Raw genomic sequence first — 20,763 nt, forward strand, 5'->3', positions numbered from 1 at the left:
CATCACAGTTCACTCTGCTTGAAGCTGTGAAATAACATCTGCAGTTACACCCTTTGGCCACTAAGAGTCGCTGTTTCCCCACATTTGAATCACTCTGCAGCTTTAAATGCAAACCGGCTGATTTATGCAGTTGGAAATGAGGCTACAAAGAAAAACAAATATCTGTGCAATGCCCAACAGGCCCAGATACAAGCTGCACGGCAACATGCACAGAGAAGTTGCCTCATCTGATACGCTCTTTTAAAAACATCCTCCCACGAGCAGACGTTCAATTAGAGCGTCCATTTGCTGGCTGTGAATTATTACTCGTCCTGTTTTTTGGGCTTTCAGAGAAAGTTATGTCGACACGTGTGGTGAAAACATTTATTAGAGTCGAACAAGAATAAAAAGAAAGGCCACGCCGGACACAGAACTCCTCTTATGAGTCACACAAAGAGGAAAAAAAACCAAAACAAAATGAAGTAGTGACAAACTCGATTGCATTTTTCTTGTGCATATAAACATTTTTAATTAAATATAAAAGAAAGTGGCCTGGCTGAGTGCAACAAACAGGTATGAGGGGTTAAAAAGAGGAGAATCCAGGCCCCGTCGGATTCAAATCAAATCTCCGTCCTTGATCGTCACTTCAGTGCAAACGCAACATTCACTGTGTAGAAACGTGATGTTAAATTATTCAGGTAGTGGATCTATTATTCAGTGTTTATTATTGTATGGGCTCACATGGTACAAGTGCTGCGGCGTGTTTTATTGTCAGGAGCATGTTATACAAGAGACGACACCCGTTCATGTGATTAACACACTTTCACACTGGAGCACGGCAACAAATGTACTGATCCACGTCAATTAAATCACTTAAATTAACTGAATTCGATGCGGATGCAAAATTGAAATCGAAATAATATCCTCTAATTGTCTAAAGCGGCCAGAAAAACCTTCTCGAACCAGACTCCGGTTGATTATGTGGATGTTATGCTGGATATGGTGCTGCGGTCACACTCGTGCACCTGCTATGAAAAGAGCCACAGTGGAGACACAAACACTTTAGCTCGCAAATAAATCCTAAAGCTTTTGGAACACTTTTAAACAGCAAACTTTTTCTTTTCTTTTTTTTTTTAGAAAAGAGGAAGCCTCAAATTGATCTCAGCGGCCATTTTACTAACGAGCCCCGAAGTGGGGGGGTGCTGCTGCCTGTTTGGCCAGAGAAGAATTAAAAAGAAACTAAAACAAAATAAAAATAAGGAACATTCATTCTTCAAACATTAGATACTGTTTTTGGATTTGGACAGGGTCTGGGGAGACGGTCCAGACTGAGGCAGCAGAGGCAGGTGGTTGGATGTGCGTTGATGTGGCGCTCCTTAGGTGCACCGAGATCTCGGCGGCTGTGAGGCGGCTTGTCTCCGAGTTGCGCCGCTCCCGCTCGTGTCTGGTGTTTACTGGGAGTTTAAAAGGAAGCCCGGGGGCTGCGGTGGTGGAGCGCGGTGCTTGGGACAGCGTATCTGGAGGGTAGCATGGCAAAGAGAGAGTGTGATGAGGCCAGGTCTCTGCTGGGAGCGGCTCTGGTGGCCCCCGTCACAGAGCTCTGCCAGGAGGTGGTTGGAGTCTGTACAGCTGATCCCCTCTGGAGGATCTGTCCCTTCCAGGGGGTGAGTGCTCACTGCAGACACACACACAGAGACACACAGACACACACAGTGAGCAGCAGTGGCAGTAAATAAATACAACTGTCATGGGTGTAGAGAAAAATCAGACCTGGACCATCGGGAGGCTTCGATAAACGGCTGCAGTCGGTTTTAAGTGTTTGGGTCGATCGGCGGGCAAACCTGTTGCAGTGCGCTCCAGCTAATATAATATAAAATATATGGTTGGGTTTTTAATGCTTTTTGGTAGATTAAAGAATTTAAAAATAGATTCTGTTCTAAGATAAGAAATAACCAAGAGGCGGCTGCATATGAGCTCCTCCCTGTTGATTGGACCGGAGGGATTGTTGACGCGAGCACCTGAACAACGCAGGAAACAGCTCGGAGAGTGAGAGAGAAAATTACGCCGCCATATTTGAAATAATCAGCACTTTTCTTTCTGCAACAATACCGCCAGGGCTGCAGGTTGCACTGCCAGGTGTGGATTCTGCCCCGTCTGTAATTTATTCTGCTTACATTCACAAACACGACGCCTTCCTCCGCGGCATCGGAGCGCAGCAAGCATATTCTGACACAATAAAAAAAAAACGTTATTTCAGTTAATCTGCCGAACAGACGACGCAGCAGCTGGATGTATCACGGGATTCACTTTTATGACTGACGTCTTCCAACCTGATGTTTGACAGCGAATCGCCTGAATTCCCGCACAAAACTAAGGAGGTAAGACTTCATTATATAGGAGATTGATATCGGGCGCCTCTTGCCGCGGAGAAGACGTCTGACTGCCGGCGACACGAAGGTTCACTGAGCTCAAGCCTCCCTCCGGACTTCCTTTTACCTGGTTCACCTACACTGAGATCTGAAGACAGAGGTTTCCTGCTGGCCTTCCTCACATGACCGCTACGCCAAACCCCCAGTGGACCCTGAGGACACAGAGGACAGTTAGAGGTGGACACGTGGGAGGAGCGCAGACCAATAACATCATTTTCTTAACAAATCCCATGTGTTAGTGATAGAAGACGTTTGGTGAAGGTGACCAACCTGGTGTTTGGTCACCATGTGGGCGGTGTGGATCAGCGGAGGTCTGATGGAGGGTTTGTAATGCAGAGGTTGGCCCAGTAGAGAGTAGTGGGCTTCACCTGAAGGTCACAGCAACAACACTGTATGAATTACCACTGTATACAAAATGAAATCATTTGAATTTGAGCAAACAGGAAGTCGTGTCTGATTGGCTGCCTTAGTGAGCGTGCACGCTAAATTCAAAGTGTTATGAGAGACGTTATCATCGAGAGCTCATGGTGATACTTTCAGATTTTCTTTATTTGCTGTAATGAAAATCATTTTTGTGAGAAAAGCTTCTCGACAAAATATAATTAACTTGACTGCCAACAGGTTTTTTTCTGTGATTAAAATGTACCAGACTCGGGATTAAGGCACAAACATAATTTCCTCTGTTTTAATTAGGCGGCCATGTTGGCGAGCATGTCTTCTGCTGAACGTGTGACTGAGTGAAGTCCAGTGGCCTGACCTTGTCCACTGTGGCAGAAGGCTGTAGGGAGCTGCGGGTGGTGGGCCATGACAGGGATGGGCGTGATGCCTGGTGGGAGCAGGCCCTTGACGCTGGGCGGCTGGCCGGGCGAGGGAGTGAGCGCCGGGGACGAGGGCAGGCTGCTCTACACACAACACACCGACGGGGGCGGCGGGAGAGGGCGGGGAGAGAAACACAAAAAAAACACTTTCATTCAACAAAAAGCAAACCTCAGCTCCGGCTTCCTTCCACAGAGTCATTTTGTCGCTCGAGCCGTTGCTTTAATGCACCATTCCACCCACATTAGTCCCACTAATGTACCATTACAGCCTAATGCTAAGGACTATTTTCTCCTCATTTTCAGGTTGCAGCAGTGCTGACTTCATTTGCAGAGCCTGTTTACTCCGACATTAACCTAACTGGCAGCAGGGAGGCTGCGTTTAGCCCGAGGAGACAAGGCTCAGTCAAACACACACACACACATTTAACACTGACATCTGCACTGTCCTGTGAACAACCTCTTCTCAGCACACTTATACTCTAACTTGAAATGCTCAGGAAGAAGCTGAACCTCTGGGCCACTAATTAAATTAAACGTTTTCAAAAGGCACAAGACAATAAAAGAGGTTAAAAGGTTGTAAATACAATCTTATCACTTTTAACCATTATGGGGAAAATGGCTTTTATTGTATTTTGTGCGATCCTCTCCTCCTAGTCTTTGCACTTGGGCAGCGTTTGTACCTGGGTGAGGTCTGGAAGCGGCGGGAGCTCGGTGGGTCTGCGGCTGCGCTGGTTCTCGGGCCCTGGGTGTTTGTAGCCGGGCTGCTTCCGCTGGCAGGGGGAGGGGGCCCGGGGCTGCTGGCAGGGGGCCGCTGTCATCTGCAGCATCATCATGCCACTGGTGGGGGCCGGCGGCAACAACCCTACACACACACACACACACACACACACACACACACACACACACACACACGTCAAAATAAATAGATGCAAACACAAGCTGTAATATAAAATGACAGATTGGTGTTCGACAAGAGGAAAATCATGTCAGACACCTTATATAAGTATTTTTCATTTAATTCATCAGCTCAACTCGTCATCTGTGCACCAGAGTGAACTCAAACTAAATGCGTCTGGGCCCAGAGCTGCCTCTCAGCACTTCTGTTCGGCACCGAGCCTCATCAGTGAAAACTCTCACACCGTTAGCTGCTGAACAATTAGGCTCTAAGTGCCTTGATTATAAAAGGCACATCCGTGGTGCATTAACAGAGCGTTCCCTTCTCCGGCTAAATCCACCGCTGTGATCCGAGCGATCCAATTATCTGACGAGTTTCTGACGCATGCCGGTGAATAATGTGACTTTAAAGGAAAAGAACAAACACGTGGAGATGTGACCTCCTGCTCGGTGAACTCAGAAAATCATACAACACGTTTCCATCTTATTAATTTCTCTTTACATAGTAACTGGAATTCGTATGGCAAACTTTACTCAGCGGACGCCGCTGTTGATTTATGGAATAATACCTAATAACAGTCGCAAGGACAGTGGATATTTGGACTTAATCTGCCGATTATTTCTGGCCCCGGCGCAGCCAATTAAAAATGTTTACTGGTGAGGCTGTAGGTAAGGCGGCCGCGAGACCTTCATCTGACCTCATTACTGACGAGCTGGAAATGATGGCTCCCTCCGCTGCTCTGCCGTGATATCAGACATGAATAATAAAGGTCATTAGTGAGGAGGCCGCCCCGCCCGAGTCTCTGGACAGTGATTCTGAGAGTCTTCTAAAGGCCAACACCGAACAGGCGAGACATTAAAACACTGTCTCATACCTCAAAAAGACCAATCCCTGCTAGAAGCCATTCTACCACCTGTACTCTTCCAACTGTTTAACATCTTGCGTTGTACAGATCTTTGTCGTCCATCTTGCATTGGTCACAAGAACGTACAATTTATCTATCGAACTCAGCCAACATATCGTTATCACTTTATTCAAACCCTGAAATGTCAATACTGGTATTGACTTCAATAATCAAGTCAGGACATCCCATCCATCATCCACTTATTATGTTAGTAGCTTGGACTGTGGAAATACTAAAAAATAAAGTTTATTAAGTTTCTGTGTGAAAAACGTTAATACCACATTTGATCACTTACATTTTTATTTCTTTAATCAAACATAATACAATTACTCCTTTATTCCTTCCCTGTTACAAGATGATTAAAATGTATTTATGAGGAGCTTCTTGTAAATAGCTGTGCTGCCATCACATGATGAACTACACAGAATCTTCATTTAGGAGGACACAGTGGGGGAAACAATGAATTGAATGGACAAAGTGAAAACGCTCATTTCACCACATGATCCACCTGCAGATGTTGGAGTTTCAGAGCTTTAGAGGTGAGCGTACCTGCGTACTGGCCCGGGTGCTGCTGGGAGACACAAGGGGACTGGGACTGAGGAAACTGGAGCTGCTCCATCATCTGGGCGGGCAGGAAACTCACCGTTGAACTGGGAACGAACACACAGAGCAAGTTTTTCGAGGGGGTTGTATTAAGACATTAAATACTTCCAAGTCTAATATGATGCTCACAGTCACCGCGGCCTTTTCAAAAATCCCCTGTGAACCTGCACAGACGTGAATCTGCCGGAGCTGCAAGATCCTCGCGCTGCAGCTGAGGTATTAAATGTGAAATTTATCAGCTTGGTCCATCTGCAGAGTCGGCAGGCGGCACGGTGAGCAGCCCGTCTGCAGGGACTCGTGTGCAGCTGGTGAAAAGCCGGCTGCAGGTGGACGGTGGATCCTCGGGGGAGAAGAGTGAGCTGCTCGGAGCGCTGCCGCATAAATCATCCACCACGACTGCCCTACTAACGCAGCCTCATTTTACAGCTGGGGCAGAGAGAAAGTCACCTCTCTGTGCGCACGTGTGTGTGTGTGTGTGTGTGTGTGTGTGTGTGTGTGTGTGTGTGTGTGTGTGTGTGTGTGTTTCGTTGTTCTCCTGCAGGTGATGACTCCGTGCGCGCGGTTGTGTTGGTGTCTGGTGTTTGTGTACGCACGGCCGTCCCAGTAGTGCCCCACTCAACACTATCCAGATTGATTGGGTCCACGAAGAGGAAACTAATTACATGTTTTGCTTTCTGCGAACCAGTTCTATCAATCAGCCATAATGAGAGAGGGTCTGGTGATGCACACTGCTCCACAGCAGCAGCAGCAGCGGAGGAGGACTGGAGGACTGGAGGAAAAGGACCCCGGCTCTAGGAGAGGGTGTCGGAGTCGACATTCATCAGCTGCAGACCCAGTTCGCCAAAAGCATTCTGGTGATAACTTCATTTCTCCCCCCCCGGTGAACAATGATGACCTTGGCTCAGAGGGGCTGTGGGGATTCACTCATCAGGCCCGTTAGGTCTATAAATCGAGAGGCACCTTCACAAGTGAGAAACGGCTTCGAGAGCCCGCAAATCGGTTTGTGGGACGGAGCCGAGCTAATAACTCAATGTAAACCCGATTAGAGCGACTCCAGCGATTAGAAGCTGTCATAATACAGGGACAGCCATAAATCAGAACAGGTGCATTATCAGTGTAAACATGACTTAAGTTCATTTGGGCCGCAACAGAAAACTAAATTAATGTAAATCGGATTCTTTCGGACTTTAAACTGATTATTAAATGAGTCAATGTAAAGTGGGTTAGTGCTGAAATCATGTTAACACCAGAAAATGTAGGAAATATTGCTGCTTACAAATTTCTCCAAGGAATCAAAACAAATAATTAGATTTTGAAATGTCAGTATTTTATCTTTAATATTAAAATTTTACGCTAAATGTTCTGCTCTGAAAAACTTAAAAGCCACGATATCGATTTGATAAATTCTGTCCTATTGGTCAAAAATATAAAATAAAATAAAAAAGGATTTGGAATGCTCGTCCTTCAGTCGTACCTCATGGTGGTGTGCTGGTTCGGGGGGAGCAGGCTGTAGTAGGGCTGCATGCCAGCAACAGCCATTGCCCCCTGTCCCGGCTGGCAGGACACGAACACTGGCTGCTGGTACGTCTGCTGTGGCACAGAAACCTGCTGCGGAAGAAAACAACACATTGTACAACCACGAATCAAGTGAGTCACATAGAAAACAGATTTTATAAGCACACAGAGAGAAATGTTAGATCATTGGAAAAGGCTTGTGCAAATGAAAAGAACATGCAACTAGATTTATTCAGGACAAATAACTCAGAGGTCAATAAAAACATGTTTGTGCACTTGATTAACCTCGTTCCTCTAAAAAGACCAAGATCAGCCTGAAAACAGCAAATCTCAATCATAACTAAATGAGGTGAAAGCTATTTGATGATTTTATAATATCTGACAGTCATAAGAAAAGCCTCCCTTGATAAAACCTACCTGATAAGACTGCATTGGAGGGTACTGGACCATCATGCCTTGCATCTGGTTGCCCATATTGCTTTGCTGGTTGCCAGTGAGGGCGAGGTTGGGTGTTGGCTGCACGCCCACTACAGTCTGGTAGCTGGACGCTGGGTTTGGCATCACGGCTTGGTGCACTGGGGCAAAAGGAGAAAAGGCATAGCGGCGTGACCGGATGAAAGGTGACTCTGGATTATAAGAATATGTCACATGAAACCATGAGATATTCAGGATTCATGTGCAACACAGCAGGAGGGGATGCTTATAAAACCAGTTGAAAGACTCAAGATTTTACAAGAAAATAAAAGACAAATAGCTGTTAAATTTCCTTTTAAAAATAATTAGACTAAAGAGACATTAAATGAAGGAACCTGCAGCAGATTGAGAGACAGTGGAAGTCGGGACTGTGCTCAGGGAGTCGAGCTGTTACAGCTTAGCAGCTTTGAGGCTCTTGAAATAAATGAGAAAGTCAATATATTTGATTTAGCCTGTGGTGGCCTGGACATGCAACCTGAGTGTCCGGGGCCACGTCACTGCCTGGGAAAAAAAAATAATTCTACGAGTGATTTGGTCGAGTGGGTAAACACAAAATAGGATCGCACTTCTAAAGTACTTATTAAAAAATGCATTTAGAGCACGCCAAAGAAAACGTCGCACAAAAAGACGACAAAGTCACACAGGTACAGCCATTTTGCGGATTGGCCTAAAATGGCGGCGCCTGTTCCGAGCCTGAGGGGAGGAGGGGGGTAGAGACGGACCCTTAAATGTCAAGGTGACAAAAAAAGACATTTGAAAATAGGGTCCCTGGTGACACACAGATGTGGAAATCCAAGTGACAAAGGAGAGGACGTCCTTTTGTGAAGGTGTCTCTACAGTCTGCCGCCCTGGGAGGAAAGTACAGCTAGACAATGAAAATGCTCCGAGAGGAACCGATGGGGGGAGGACTATTTTTATCCACCCATCTCCCACCTTACAAACCGAGCATGAAATGAGCCTAATATCAAATGCACACAGTTTGATTCCGTACCATCGGGCAGCAGATGAGGGGAGACTGTGCTGTCTTTATTTAGAACATTCCTTCAGAGGCAGGTTAATGAGAGTCCGGCCGTCGATCACTGCCCTGCTTGTGGACGGGGACAGTTTGGTGCAGTTTCAACAGGGATGGAGCAAAGAGTTTTTAAGTTACACAACTCCCGTCCTGGTTCAGTGACTGCTCCACAGTGGGTCTCCGGTCACAGAGACTGACGGGTCCCTGTACGTCCTGCAGGTGAGGAGTGAGGGGCTGAAAAAGAGACCGGTTCACTGTGAGATTCATAGAGGTCTCTCAGACAGCGTCCCGGCCCCGCATCCCGCCTCTCAGACTCAGGACATCCCACACACGATCCATCCCTCTCCGACCAGAGATCTGAACCACATCGTTTGTATGCAATAATTATTGATGGACAATATTTATTGGATTTCTAGAAACTCGCACATTTCTTTATTGGTAAAACCCAGGATCTGTTATAAAATAAAAACGTCAAGATGTTTTAAAAACCCAAGATGAGAGGGAATTGTAACATTTAAGAACCACACAAAAAAATGTATCTGATTTCTGACTATTTACCTGCATCATTCAACCCATAATTGATCGTGTTCAACCTTTGCATTTTTTTCAATCAATGGCTGATTAATTTCTCTGTTCATCATTTTCTCTCAAAAGAAGAATTGCTTCTTCAAATTAAATTTGTATGACAATCATCATTACTTATAATAAAAGCTGGTTCTTTCATTTTACAGTAATATTAATTTAATTATCAACCTTTTTGACAATCTATTAATCATTAAAAAGCATTTTCCTTTTTTGATTCAGCTCGTGAAAATAAGCTTCCCCTCATTTAAACTGAATATTTGGTTCTTTGACTGTTGCTGGATTGATCCAGACGTCTGATGACATCCACTCTGGGGTCGAGGAAACGACGATGGGCATTTTCATATCAAAGAACCTCTTAATAACCTCTAGCATCACATAATAGTAAAGACTAAAGAAAGATCTGTCGTTCCTTCACATTAAATATGAAAGGCTTTACTCAGAATGACCATGACTGAAGCCGAAGCCCTGTGGTGACCGGGACTGTCTGATGCAAGTGAGTGGAAACATTCACAGGTTTCTCTGTGGACACCGACTGGGCCCTCGGAGAATTGCCACTGATCAATTATTTATTGTGTGTGCCCCCCGTGCTGCCGTGTCTTCACCTTTAGATGGTCCTATATGTATTGTTTTTAATTATGGCAAAAAAACAGGAGGGACACGAGGCGCTGGAGTCATTTTTCCCACCATTTCCCTGAGAAATAATTGCTGTCCTTTGCCTTTGTAGGTCAGCTTCATTTGTCTGCTGTCTATTCCCCGGGTCCCCAGCAGGGAAGGAACATTTGCAATCTACAGATGACAGAATAGTGCCGCAGCCACTTAAAGAGACGTGTGTGCAGTGTGTGTGTGTGTGCATGACTGTACAGGCTACAACTGTACAAAGACTACATCCAGCATTGGGAAAGAGAGGGAGTGTGAGTGTGTGCATGTGTGTGTGTGTGTGTGTGTGTGGAGAGAGAGACTGAGCAGGAGCTAACAATCTCAGCTCCTGTGGTGAAAGAGGAAAAAAAAAAAGACGACAGAGAAGCAGAATAATCAAGCAGATGACTCCCGGGGAGACATCTGAACTCGTACAAACAAACAAACAAACCGGGAGGAAAGCAAGGGAGAAATATTTGTCCTTCACTAGAGCCGTCGGACTGCGGCTGGTGCAGATCCCTCACGGAGAAAACAAATAAGACGAGGAAGAACAACAAAAATGCAATCTAGGCACTCAAAGCAGGAGGTGAACAAAGTCTTTTGATAACGCAGGAGGGCCGGGCCTCGCTGTGAACCCCACGAAGTCTGGAGATTCAAGGAAAAGCTGCTTCCCCATCAGAGACTATGGATCTTATTCATTAAAATACCCTTTGATTTGACCAATGTAACTATTTCAAAGCTCTACTTTAAAGACACAGAAATAAAAAGACGACCTGCTGCCTTCTTGGTTCCCCCGGAGCGTTTGCTTTGCAACTCAATATTTAATAGGATATAATGACAATAAAGGTGAAAGACAGACTTTTTGTAAAAAAAAGGGCTGTGTGTGGATGTGTGTAAAATAATTGGACTTTCTAGACAAATTCAAAAAGCAATACCTAACATGTATTTCTGTATAAAAAAAGACTTATTACCTTGTTGGGGCAGGTTTTGGCTCTGAGGGCAGTTATAGGTCAGTGTGTTGACGGGGGGGCGGTAGTGGTGCTGCTGCTGCTGATGATGATGCTGCTGTTGCTGATGATGCTGCTGTTGCTGATGCTGATGATGCTGCTGCTGCAGCTGATGATGATGCTGCTGCTGCTGCTGCTGCTGCTGCTGCTGATGATGCTGAGTGGAGCAGTGTGGGTGGTGGGCTGAGGAGCAGTAGCATGTGGACATCTGTAGGAGACACAGAACACAAATTCAAGGATTGTGTAACACGTCAGCCGCCATTTAATCCATTCCCCAGCAACAAGAGAAACGAGGGATTAGTCATAAAAGCTGGTTTCTGCTGCAGGAACGACACATGGTTACAAATTAGCACATTTTCAAACAGCTTTGGAGAGAGCGCATGATTTGAGAAGCACAGCGGGGGGGTCCGTACCTGCTGTACCTGCTGTACAGGCTGCTGGAAGTAAGCGTGCTGCTGGAGTAACGGCTGGTTCAACGTGGCCCCGGGAAAAGCAGTGGGGCCCGGTGTGGAGCTGGAGTAGGCTTGGTTGAGGCCTGGAGTTGGGAGTGGGACAGGATGACCCTGCAGCACCCCTGAGTGTCCTCCTGATGGCCCTGCCATCATGTAGCCAGCAACCTGCTGTTGAGGGGCTCCCTGCAGCACCATAGGGGAGGGGTGGTGGTGGTGGTGGTACAAAGTTGGGTAGTGGCGGGTGTCTTGAGCTGCGGCTCCGCTGTCACTGGGAGGCTGCTGCTGCTGCGTCAGAGTCATGTGACTGAACTGGGCGTTTAGGACGTCGGGCTGGAAGGAGAACTCAGGGTTACATTTGTGAAGAACTAAATTAAATCCAATTTTACACACACAACACAAATAAACACACAACACAAGCAATGACAGTGAAACCTGGGTCACAGTTTTTAATTCTCTCAGCATATGGATCAATTAACCTCACCCCCCAGGGACAGTCAAATGGTTTCTGAGCTCAGTGCTGAATCAAAGACATTTGTCCGATCGACGTCCACGTGAGGATTTAAACAACCGGCGTATTTAAATCTGACCCAGGTCTGCAGAGACGAGCTGACTCCAGTGAACTGTTTATCTGTATCGCCAGCGCTCACTGGTCCAGGTCATCTCTGACATGTTGTTGGAAGAGTAGTGTTTTAGTCATGGATTATTCAGCGCTAACATCTGCTGATGAATTAAATATTAATGGGACTTTCTACAGGCATAATTAGTCACAGAGGCATGTCTTTCACTAAAACCAGGTCAGAAATGAGGTTAAGTGAATGCATGATCTATATATGTGGGTAATGGCTCCTGCTGGATTTAGATGCACCTTTACACCAAGAAAAAAAAATCTAAAATGGAATAGTTAATAGGAGAAATAATAGGGTCTGTGTTTGGAAGGGGAGAGAATCTTGAGCTTGATTTTACATATCACTACAAAGACCTTATTATACTAAACCTGCAGTAACGAGGAGTCGACAAATTGATAAACAACTAAATTCACAATTTAAAACAAACATAAAAGCCACGTAGATAAAAGTATGAAGACCTGGATCAAAACAGAGCTCAGAGCTTTTCTTAAGCTTGAGTAGAATCTTTCTGGGGTTTTCTAGACCTGTTTAATTGAATTTCACAGCTCAGAGAAAAGTGTAGATAAACCCTTAATGAGCCAGGTCTGTCAGGAGATGGGACGGAGGAGGAATAATAAAACGGAAGAAGAAAAAAGTTCTGTACCACAGTGTACTGTTGGTTAGGACAGATGGGCAGGAACTGAGAAGGAGGAAGAGGATAAGAGACCATTGGGTTGTGGACAGGCTCAGAGGACGGCTGGAGAGGACAGATCGGCTGAGGGAGGAAGGGGAAGAAGAAGAAGACGGACAGAGGGACAGGGCATGAGACTTGGAAGGGTGTTGATAGGAAAATGGTGGAAGCTTCAAGTGACCATTTGCTAAGTTGCTGTCACTGCACCTGTTAGATGCACAGTTTACACAAATAACGTCAATTTTACCAGTTGAAATGGGAAGTGGGCCACCAGCTCAAAACTCGACTTGTCAGGCTGCGATATGGGAGCTAGGTGATGATTGGACGATTGCTTTTTGGGGGGAGGGGTTTTTGGTGAATCATTAATTAAACGGTTTTGTGAAGCTCCTAACATCCCACCATCAGCTCCAGTTTCAACACGATAAGTTAGTGAGGTGAAAAAAAGGTGACAAATCCCACGATCCAACTGGAACATTAAGCCCCACCCACTGACCTGGGAGTGCAGATGATTGGTGGTCTGATGCTGGCCTGCGGCAGAGATTGGCTGCTGTAGGGGTTTCCCCTGCTGTGGATTCCTGCCAGCAGCGGGGACGATGCTTCCCGGGTTATAAAGTACAGCGCTGCCGTCGGGATGGATGAAAGGCTTGCCTGTTAAATGAAATGCATAAGGAGACACTGATGTGAGCTGTGTGTGCACGTACTAATAACTCAGCCTCCTAAAGGAAAACACCGGATTGATGGTGCTAGTGACAGTGCAGGACACAGCCAGTGCTCGAGAGGAACTGGCAGCAACAGAAGTTCAGTTTGCAGCTCATCATGAATATTTTCAGATTCCTCTCATCTGTCCGATGCATTTTCATCAGCCTGCTTTGGTCTGACAAACCGAGTGCAGCCTCATGCCAACATGTAATTCTGTCCCGATGCAATGAAGTTTCATTGGGACACCAGATATTTAAAAAGGACATGGAGATTTATTTTGGGGAAAAAAATACTTTAGATTTAATTCAGGAGATTGGGTTTGGGTTTAGAAAATCTTTTTAATTTCCTGGTGATTAGTGATTCGCTGAGAGAATCACTGGAGGGACGTCTATCACCCACCTGTGTGTGGGTTGACCAGAACGCTGCCAGGTGGGATCGCTGAGGGTTCCAGCGGCAACACGTAATAGTTGGTTGTGTCTATAGCTGGCGGCGGCTGCGATGGGATGCTCTTGATCATCTCCGGGTGTCCGGGGCCTCTGGAGTCGGCGGCCGGGTGGATTAACTGCGTGTTGAGGAGGTTGGATCGGGTTGCGGCCGAAGCTGGGAGCGGCAGCTGGGGACGGGAGAGCGAGCTGGACGAGGAGCCGACGCTACTGCATGATTCAGAACCTGAACAAAAATCAGGAGCAAAAAACATTATCATCTACTTCAAATAATAATGAGTTTATTCATAAAGCACTTTTCAAAACACAGCTACCAAGTGCTATGCAATAAAAAAAGAGATATTTAAGAAAGATAAGACAATAAAACAAACTAAGAGTACTAAAAACTAATGACATTATAAAACACAAGGAGGAAAATTAACTCAAAAGCCATAAAGTTAAATCCCTGAAAAGCACTTTCAAACAAGTGGGTGTATTTCAATGAGGCAGAGTTCGGTGCCCTGATCTCCTCAGGGAAGTCATTCTGAAAAGGCTCAGTCACCTTTGTTTTTCAATCAAAGGATCCACGAGCAACACATCTGGGGATCTGAGGGCGAGGGACATACATGGCAGAAACAAATCTGATACACAGCTTGGGGAAAAAGCTTCTCAGAGCTTTCTTAGTAATCGATAGAAATTTAAAATCCTGAAAAGGGCCAGTGAGTGAATTTATCCTTTCAAAGATGAGCTCCTTGTTTCAGATGGAGTCGTCTCACTGCCTGTTGCAAAGAAAGGTTATTTTAGGGCCGAGGAGGACAAGGCTAGATGTCTCCTCCACTTATGCTCCCAAAACACTAAGCGAGGGCAGCCAGCCACCTCGTAAACAACTTTCTAAAAGAGCTACTCGTCCAAGAAGCGTAAATGAGAAGACGAGCCCGCAGCGAGGAACGCGTTTCATCTAATCTCAGCCAATCAACTTACAAATGCATCATTTTGTGGAGTAAGCACTCACAGCTGGGGAGAGGCCCTAACTTCATCTTGGTGACTCGCGTGGTACATTATGCAGCAGCTCCTCATTGCTGAGTTTGATACTGCTGCTGTTACAACACTTTTTAAGAGCCTCGTCCATCAGTGTGTTGCTGCACGGTAATTACTCCTGACAGCTGTCCGGCTCCGGGGCCGGCCCACAGACGTTATTGACCACGGCAGGACGACAGACATTTGTTCTCATAACACCTCAAGTGCCTCGAATGGCAGAGGGCTTTGCTTGACAATGCTAAATGTACGTTTCTGTTCCTCCTCCGCCCATTTGTAAAATAAAATGACTGAATTTTTCCTCTAAAAGCTGAGATGCAGTGTTTCTTTCTCGTGTCTGGGGAAAAGAAAAAAGAACAGCTACACAAATCCCTCTGAATTTACATTAAAATATAATTACCATGAATCATAAGGTAATAAAGCACGACTTGTTTTCTGTGTTGATGGCAGAATATCGTCTAATACTGTTGTTGTGTTTTAAACATCATTTTAAACAACCTGAGGTTATTCTGAGAACGTTGTCTGCAGCATCTTGGCAGATTCTAAATATTGTATAGCGGCCGTGTGACGCAGCTCCTCCTCTGCCTCACTCACCTGTTTTGGAGAGCCTCCCGGTGCTCTTGCTGCTGGCTGTGCTGTCCCCTCGGACGAGGCCGGGGGAGATGCCGCTGAAGCTGCTGGCCTTGGTGATGGCGGGTCGCGGGGCGAGCCGGTTGGAGCTGTCCGAGCTGTCGGTGCTGCTCCACGGCCGAGGCTCGCCGTGCCGCGGCAGCGTGTCCGTCTCTGAGCTGCTCTGGCGGCTGGCGCCTGACCGGCCGGCCCGTAGCCTGTGGAGGGAAACCACAACAAGTTGAAAAATGATTTTTATCAACAGTCCAAAAAGGAGTTCAAATGACAAGTAGATGAAAACTTAAGATTACTTAGAGAATATGGAACGAGGGCATTTTTGACATTAATCATTTATCAAATGACTCATTGCTTCATCTACTTGTTTCAGATCTTATTTTCAAATAAGCTATATTAATTTTTTTTGCTGTTCTGCCATAAAATTAAACACCAGAGTGTATATTGTTTATTTCTAAATTTCTCAATGGCCGACACATTAATCTTATCAAAACATATTAATCAATTCTCTTATAGATTTAACAGCATGACTGCGTTTTTACCCACAAAAAAAACTATTCTTGATCAATAATAGATGACATTTAGAGAAATGCTTTCATGGTTTAATGGTTTAATTGGCCGGCTTTGGTCCGAGTAGCCTGTCCAACACGAAGAGGCCTGGGCTGAAAAATCCCATTTCACAGAAGCTTTCTTGAGCAGCAGAAAAACAAATCCTCAGATCAGCACTCCTGTTCCTGAGCGAGCCGATTAAGACAGACGCTGATTCACAGGGTCCCCCCCACCCCCGCGGTGCAGTCTCTGAAAGGGGCTGAATGATGTGTGACCAAAGGGTGGGCCTACCTGAACATTTGCCGCCTCTGTTGGGTGCTCATGCATGCGTCTTCATCCTGCGCGCTGGAGGGAGGAGAGAGCTGTTACGGAACAGGCGATGACACAATGAGACATCCACCATTTTAAAAAACATGACGGAGCCGACAGGAAAGAACCAACACAAGTGATTCGTTTCAAAAAGTTGCTCGATTAACAATTCATGCAGGAGAGGAGAAGAGAAGCTGGTGTTCATGGGATCAATGCAGTTTAACAGCTTACCTTCTATCTAGTATATAGTGATCTACCTGTGGGGGAAAAGAAAATTACAGTCAATTAAAGTAGTTCAAAACATTTAAGGTCTTCTTAAAGGTACATCTCCAAAAAATCCTGTATCTTTATGGATTCGATTCTATAATATTTATCAATTTATCAATATATTTAAAACATTTTACATTTCCTAGCAGTTGCTTTGAAGCCAGTACAACTGCCTGCAGGTCTACAAAGGGGAACTAACCGTCTAGAAATTCATAAATCCAGCAGTGGTAATTGGTAGCAAGAAATCTACCGAATTTGCACATGAATAGAAATGACACAAAGATTTGTGCAACATGGCGCCCCACCCCCCCCCAGCCCGCCTACACTAACAGCTCTCACATCATGTGCAAATATCCTTTCTCTGGCTCGCTGGTACTCCTCCTCCCGCTCCTCCATCGATTTGCTCCTCTTGTCAGCTTTCAAACGCATTCGAATCTGGCAAGGACACACCACACACACACACATGCTTCTTTAGCAGCTATGTATGGGACGCCAGATTGTCCCACTCTTACCAACACGTCAGAAATGAAAGTGACAGCTTGGTAGAAGAGAAAAAAAATAAAAAAATACCCAACACCCACCGCGCTGTCTTCACGATCAAAGCTGGAGTTGTCTCGTTTGAGAATGTAGCGTTTCTGAAAGTCGTCCGCCCTGTCATCCTTGATGTGCTCCGAGAATTTCTGATCGGGTCTGTCGGGGGGGAATTCACAGGAGTTTTTAGTGGCAGCTTCATTCCAGGCAGATGCTGACAGCAACATATGCTAAGTAACGAGGACGGGCTGGAAAATAACTCATCTGTCAACTGACTTCAGCTTTTAAGGCTACAGCACATTTACCACCATTTAACAGGTAAATGGATATTATCATGTCTCCTTCAAGTGTCTGATACTAAAGTTATTTATACTCAGTGTTTGAAGGGGAATCAGGAAAGAGAGGCTCACATTCTAGTGTTGGTGGTTTTGTTGATAACCACTGATTTTCCACTGGGATCCACATTGTGGTCCATTCCAAAGTAGGCTGCCACTCGGTGTAACAGCATCCTATGGTAAGGCGTCATGGGTGGAAACTTTCTCTTTTGACTTCTAGAGAGGGAAATATGACATTTTATGAAATTATGAAATACACCCATACAGTACCAATCACTGGTGTTTAAATTATTGTTTCTTACTCGTTATTGCTGATGAAGTCTAAGATGTCCTGTTCCAGTTTCAGAAGCATGCTCCGGTCCCTGGAAAAACAAAAACGTGTGAGCAGGGTTCTGTAGCCACACCAAAAGCTTGAGTGCCTTTCAAACTCATCAATGGTCACACCAGGAAGGAGCACAACAACATTCATACAGGAGTTCTAACAGAATGTGAGGATCTAGAAGATGAGTTTTAAAGTTGTGTGAGATTATGTGGCCTCAGTGTGTTGAAGAGGTGTAAACTGCTGGTATGAGCCTTTGGAGGGTCAGTGCTTGAAGGTTAATGTTGAACATACTTGGGGTTGCCCTTCAGTGTGTTGACCAGGAACTCATGGAGATCTATGCCAGTTGAATCTGTGTAGTCTTGACTGGAATCTGAAAAAAGAACCGTTTCAAGTGATCAAAATAATGCAGCTCATTTCTAAAAAAGCAGATTCCATAGTTATTGTTCCCTGCACATTAAGAACCTGCGTACACCACTGCAACACAACTATCCTTCAAATACCAGAGAAGAACGCTGTGTTCCCAGTAACACTGGGCGAGGCAGATGCCTGTGTATGGTGATGGGGTGCAGTGATGCCAAATTTAGCTGCAAACTTGTAATAAGACCTAGCAGTGTGAATAAAATGTACAGAAACCAGTATGTAGCCGCCATTGTTGTCATTGTTTCCAGTAAATGCTCATAACACAAAGCTACATCGGGCGAAGGGAAATCATTGTTTTCCAAATGCTCCGTATTGCAAGGAGTAAAGAAGTAATCTCCATGAGCTCAAACCTCCTGATTTATCGAGCAGCTCCTCATCTGAACCTCCTCAATATGGTTTCCTCTCCATGAATAATAAAGAACTGTTCCACCTCGTTAACCCCCCCGAATTAATGATAAACTGCTAATGGAACGGCCGTTATGAATATTGATATGCAAATCAGGCAGCTCGTCATTCAGCTCTTTGTGAGTGACTAAGTAAAAGTCACACGACACTGCGGTGGGAGAACAACTTCACAATGTGAGCAAGGAGGAAGAGAGAGAGAGAGAAGTGTGGCAGCTTGAATCAGCAGCAGTGAGTTCTGAAGTGGACGGGTAACGACGTTGACACCGGAAGAAAAAAGCATGTTCCCGTGTGCCAAGCCGAAGAATAGGAGCCGTCAGTGGGAGTCGGGAGACGCCGGCGCTCACTCCCCTTCTGTGGGTGTCTGCTTTCTATAATTGGAGGCTGCCTCATCAGGAGTGTTGCTCCACAGAGGGAAGCAGACACCTTTCCACGCCTGTGGGAATCTGTATAATTGCTTCACACCTTGAGCTTGTCGCAATTAACTGAATCACGCCAATTATCGGCCCATAATGAGATATCATTTCAAATGGAGAAGTGCTTTTGGTCAAACTGGAGGGCACGGCGCCAGAGGAGGGAAAAAAAAAATGTTTAGGATCGGATTTTCCTCGTGACAAGGTAAAGGATGTAATTATTAGAAGGCTGTAATTTGGCTGAGTGACAAGGATTGTATGATCAGTATCATTAAAGCATTTGGCTTCATTTCCACACTTTGCCATCAGATACCCTGTCACCATGATATAATGGATTATATGTATTACATTAACGGCGCACGCCACAATTTCCTACATATGAATTCCAAATTCCGGATGTAGGAGAAGCACATGCTCCTTCCCAGCTGCTTTTTGGGAGTAAGCAATGTTTATAAATGAGGCCCCAGGTGCGTGTGATGTAAAGGAAGCTGAGGTGTTGATGGAAATATTCCAGCTCCCGCCTCCGCAGAAAAGTAAATCAGTTTCGGTCTCATCAGGACTTTATGAAAGATTTTAACCGTAAAAATCAAACCAAACCTGTATAAAATAGATTTAAATACATCTTTCACTGAAGGATCAAGGACATGAATCTGTTTAAAATGCACCAGAATGAGAAGTCAAGGTTACGATGTGCAGGGAAAATTATAATATAGCAAAGAGACAACCCCCAAAAAGATGAATCGTGCACCGTGGGTTTAATTTCATCTCTCACCTCTCGACAGCCGTTTCCTCTGCGGTTTCTCAGGTTTGTCCACCTTGTCACAGACGTCCTCTTTCTCGGCTTGGTCCTGCGTTCCTCGTTCTTCCTTTTCAAAGGGCTGGAGAGGGAATCCATCCTGTTCGACGGGGGGGGAATATCACCAATTTTAAAAAGGTGCGCGTTTGGTGGAATGTGTGAATTTAACCAAGTCTGACATATCAGCATTTTTGAGATAAACGTCACCCAGGACTCTTCTGATCGATGAGCAGGCGTAAGATATTAATTTAGAAAGGAGGTGTTTTAATACGAGGCATTTCATTCTCCATGATCTTGCCCGAGGTTCGAGGTTAATTAGAGAATAGCTCGGAAAAACAGAGGCCACTGTAAGACACCTAATAAACTCTCCTGGTTTATCTTCAAAAACCTGTTTCCTGCCTGGCAATAATGCGCCAGCGTCCATTAATTCCAAATCACTATGGCAATTAATCTGCCGGATTAGCTTGTTTTTATTAAGCCATCTGAATTATACATGAATCGGATCCTGAAATCAAACAACACAGCACATTTTCATTCCATAAAACTTCATCAGAAATGAGGAGTTTCACTGTCATCCCAAACAAAACTGTAAAAATAAAGAAATATATTCAGAAGATCAACTGGTCTGGATGGTTTGAGAGATCTATTAAAAATGGCCTGAGTTTACTCCAGTCGTACGCCTCCTCACCACACACACACACACACACACACACACACACACACACACACACACACACACACACACACACACACACACACACACACACACACACACACACACACACACACACACACACACACACACACACACACACACACACACACACACACACACACACACACACACACACACACACACACGACTCAGAGCAGGATCTGATTTGCTTTTCAGGCGGCTCCACAAAGCCTGAAAAGGAAAGCTGAATAGAGGAGAGGGGTTGCCGGTTCACGGTAAGTGGATTAAACACAACTCTGAAAAGCTAACATCATAGAGAGAGAGCGTGTGTGAGAGTGTGTGCGTGTGTGTGTGTGTG

At 45.3% G+C, this 20,763-nt stretch overlaps 1 protein-coding gene across 1 annotated transcript in view; it reads right to left on the minus strand.

Moving 5' to 3' along the window:
- Window positions 1–349: 349 nt before the first annotated feature.
- Window positions 350–20,763, minus strand: part of LOC128430841 (R3H domain-containing protein 1-like) — a 37,549-nt gene continuing 17,135 nt past the window's right edge. The window contains 24 exon segments of the mRNA XM_053416925.1: window positions 350–1,449; window positions 1,451–1,562; window positions 1,564–1,654; window positions 2,476–2,560; window positions 2,679–2,776; window positions 3,166–3,310; window positions 3,907–4,088; window positions 5,575–5,675; window positions 7,103–7,236; window positions 7,561–7,718; window positions 10,822–11,065; window positions 11,280–11,639; window positions 12,579–12,689; window positions 13,099–13,253; window positions 13,704–13,973; window positions 15,356–15,588; window positions 16,226–16,279; window positions 16,475–16,500; window positions 16,850–16,945; window positions 17,092–17,200; window positions 17,452–17,592; window positions 17,679–17,738; window positions 17,990–18,068; window positions 19,706–19,829. Coding sequence (XP_053272900.1) covers window positions 1,246–1,449; window positions 1,451–1,562; window positions 1,564–1,654; window positions 2,476–2,560; window positions 2,679–2,776; window positions 3,166–3,310; window positions 3,907–4,088; window positions 5,575–5,675; window positions 7,103–7,236; window positions 7,561–7,718; window positions 10,822–11,065; window positions 11,280–11,639; window positions 12,579–12,689; window positions 13,099–13,253; window positions 13,704–13,973; window positions 15,356–15,588; window positions 16,226–16,279; window positions 16,475–16,500; window positions 16,850–16,945; window positions 17,092–17,200; window positions 17,452–17,592; window positions 17,679–17,738; window positions 17,990–18,068; window positions 19,706–19,829 — 3,372 coding nt within the window. The 3' untranslated portion in view covers window positions 350–1,245.

This window comes from Pleuronectes platessa, chromosome 24 (assembly GCF_947347685.1).
Source record: "Pleuronectes platessa chromosome 24, fPlePla1.1, whole genome shotgun sequence".
NCBI classification, from domain to species: Eukaryota; Metazoa; Chordata; class Actinopteri; order Pleuronectiformes; family Pleuronectidae; genus Pleuronectes; species Pleuronectes platessa.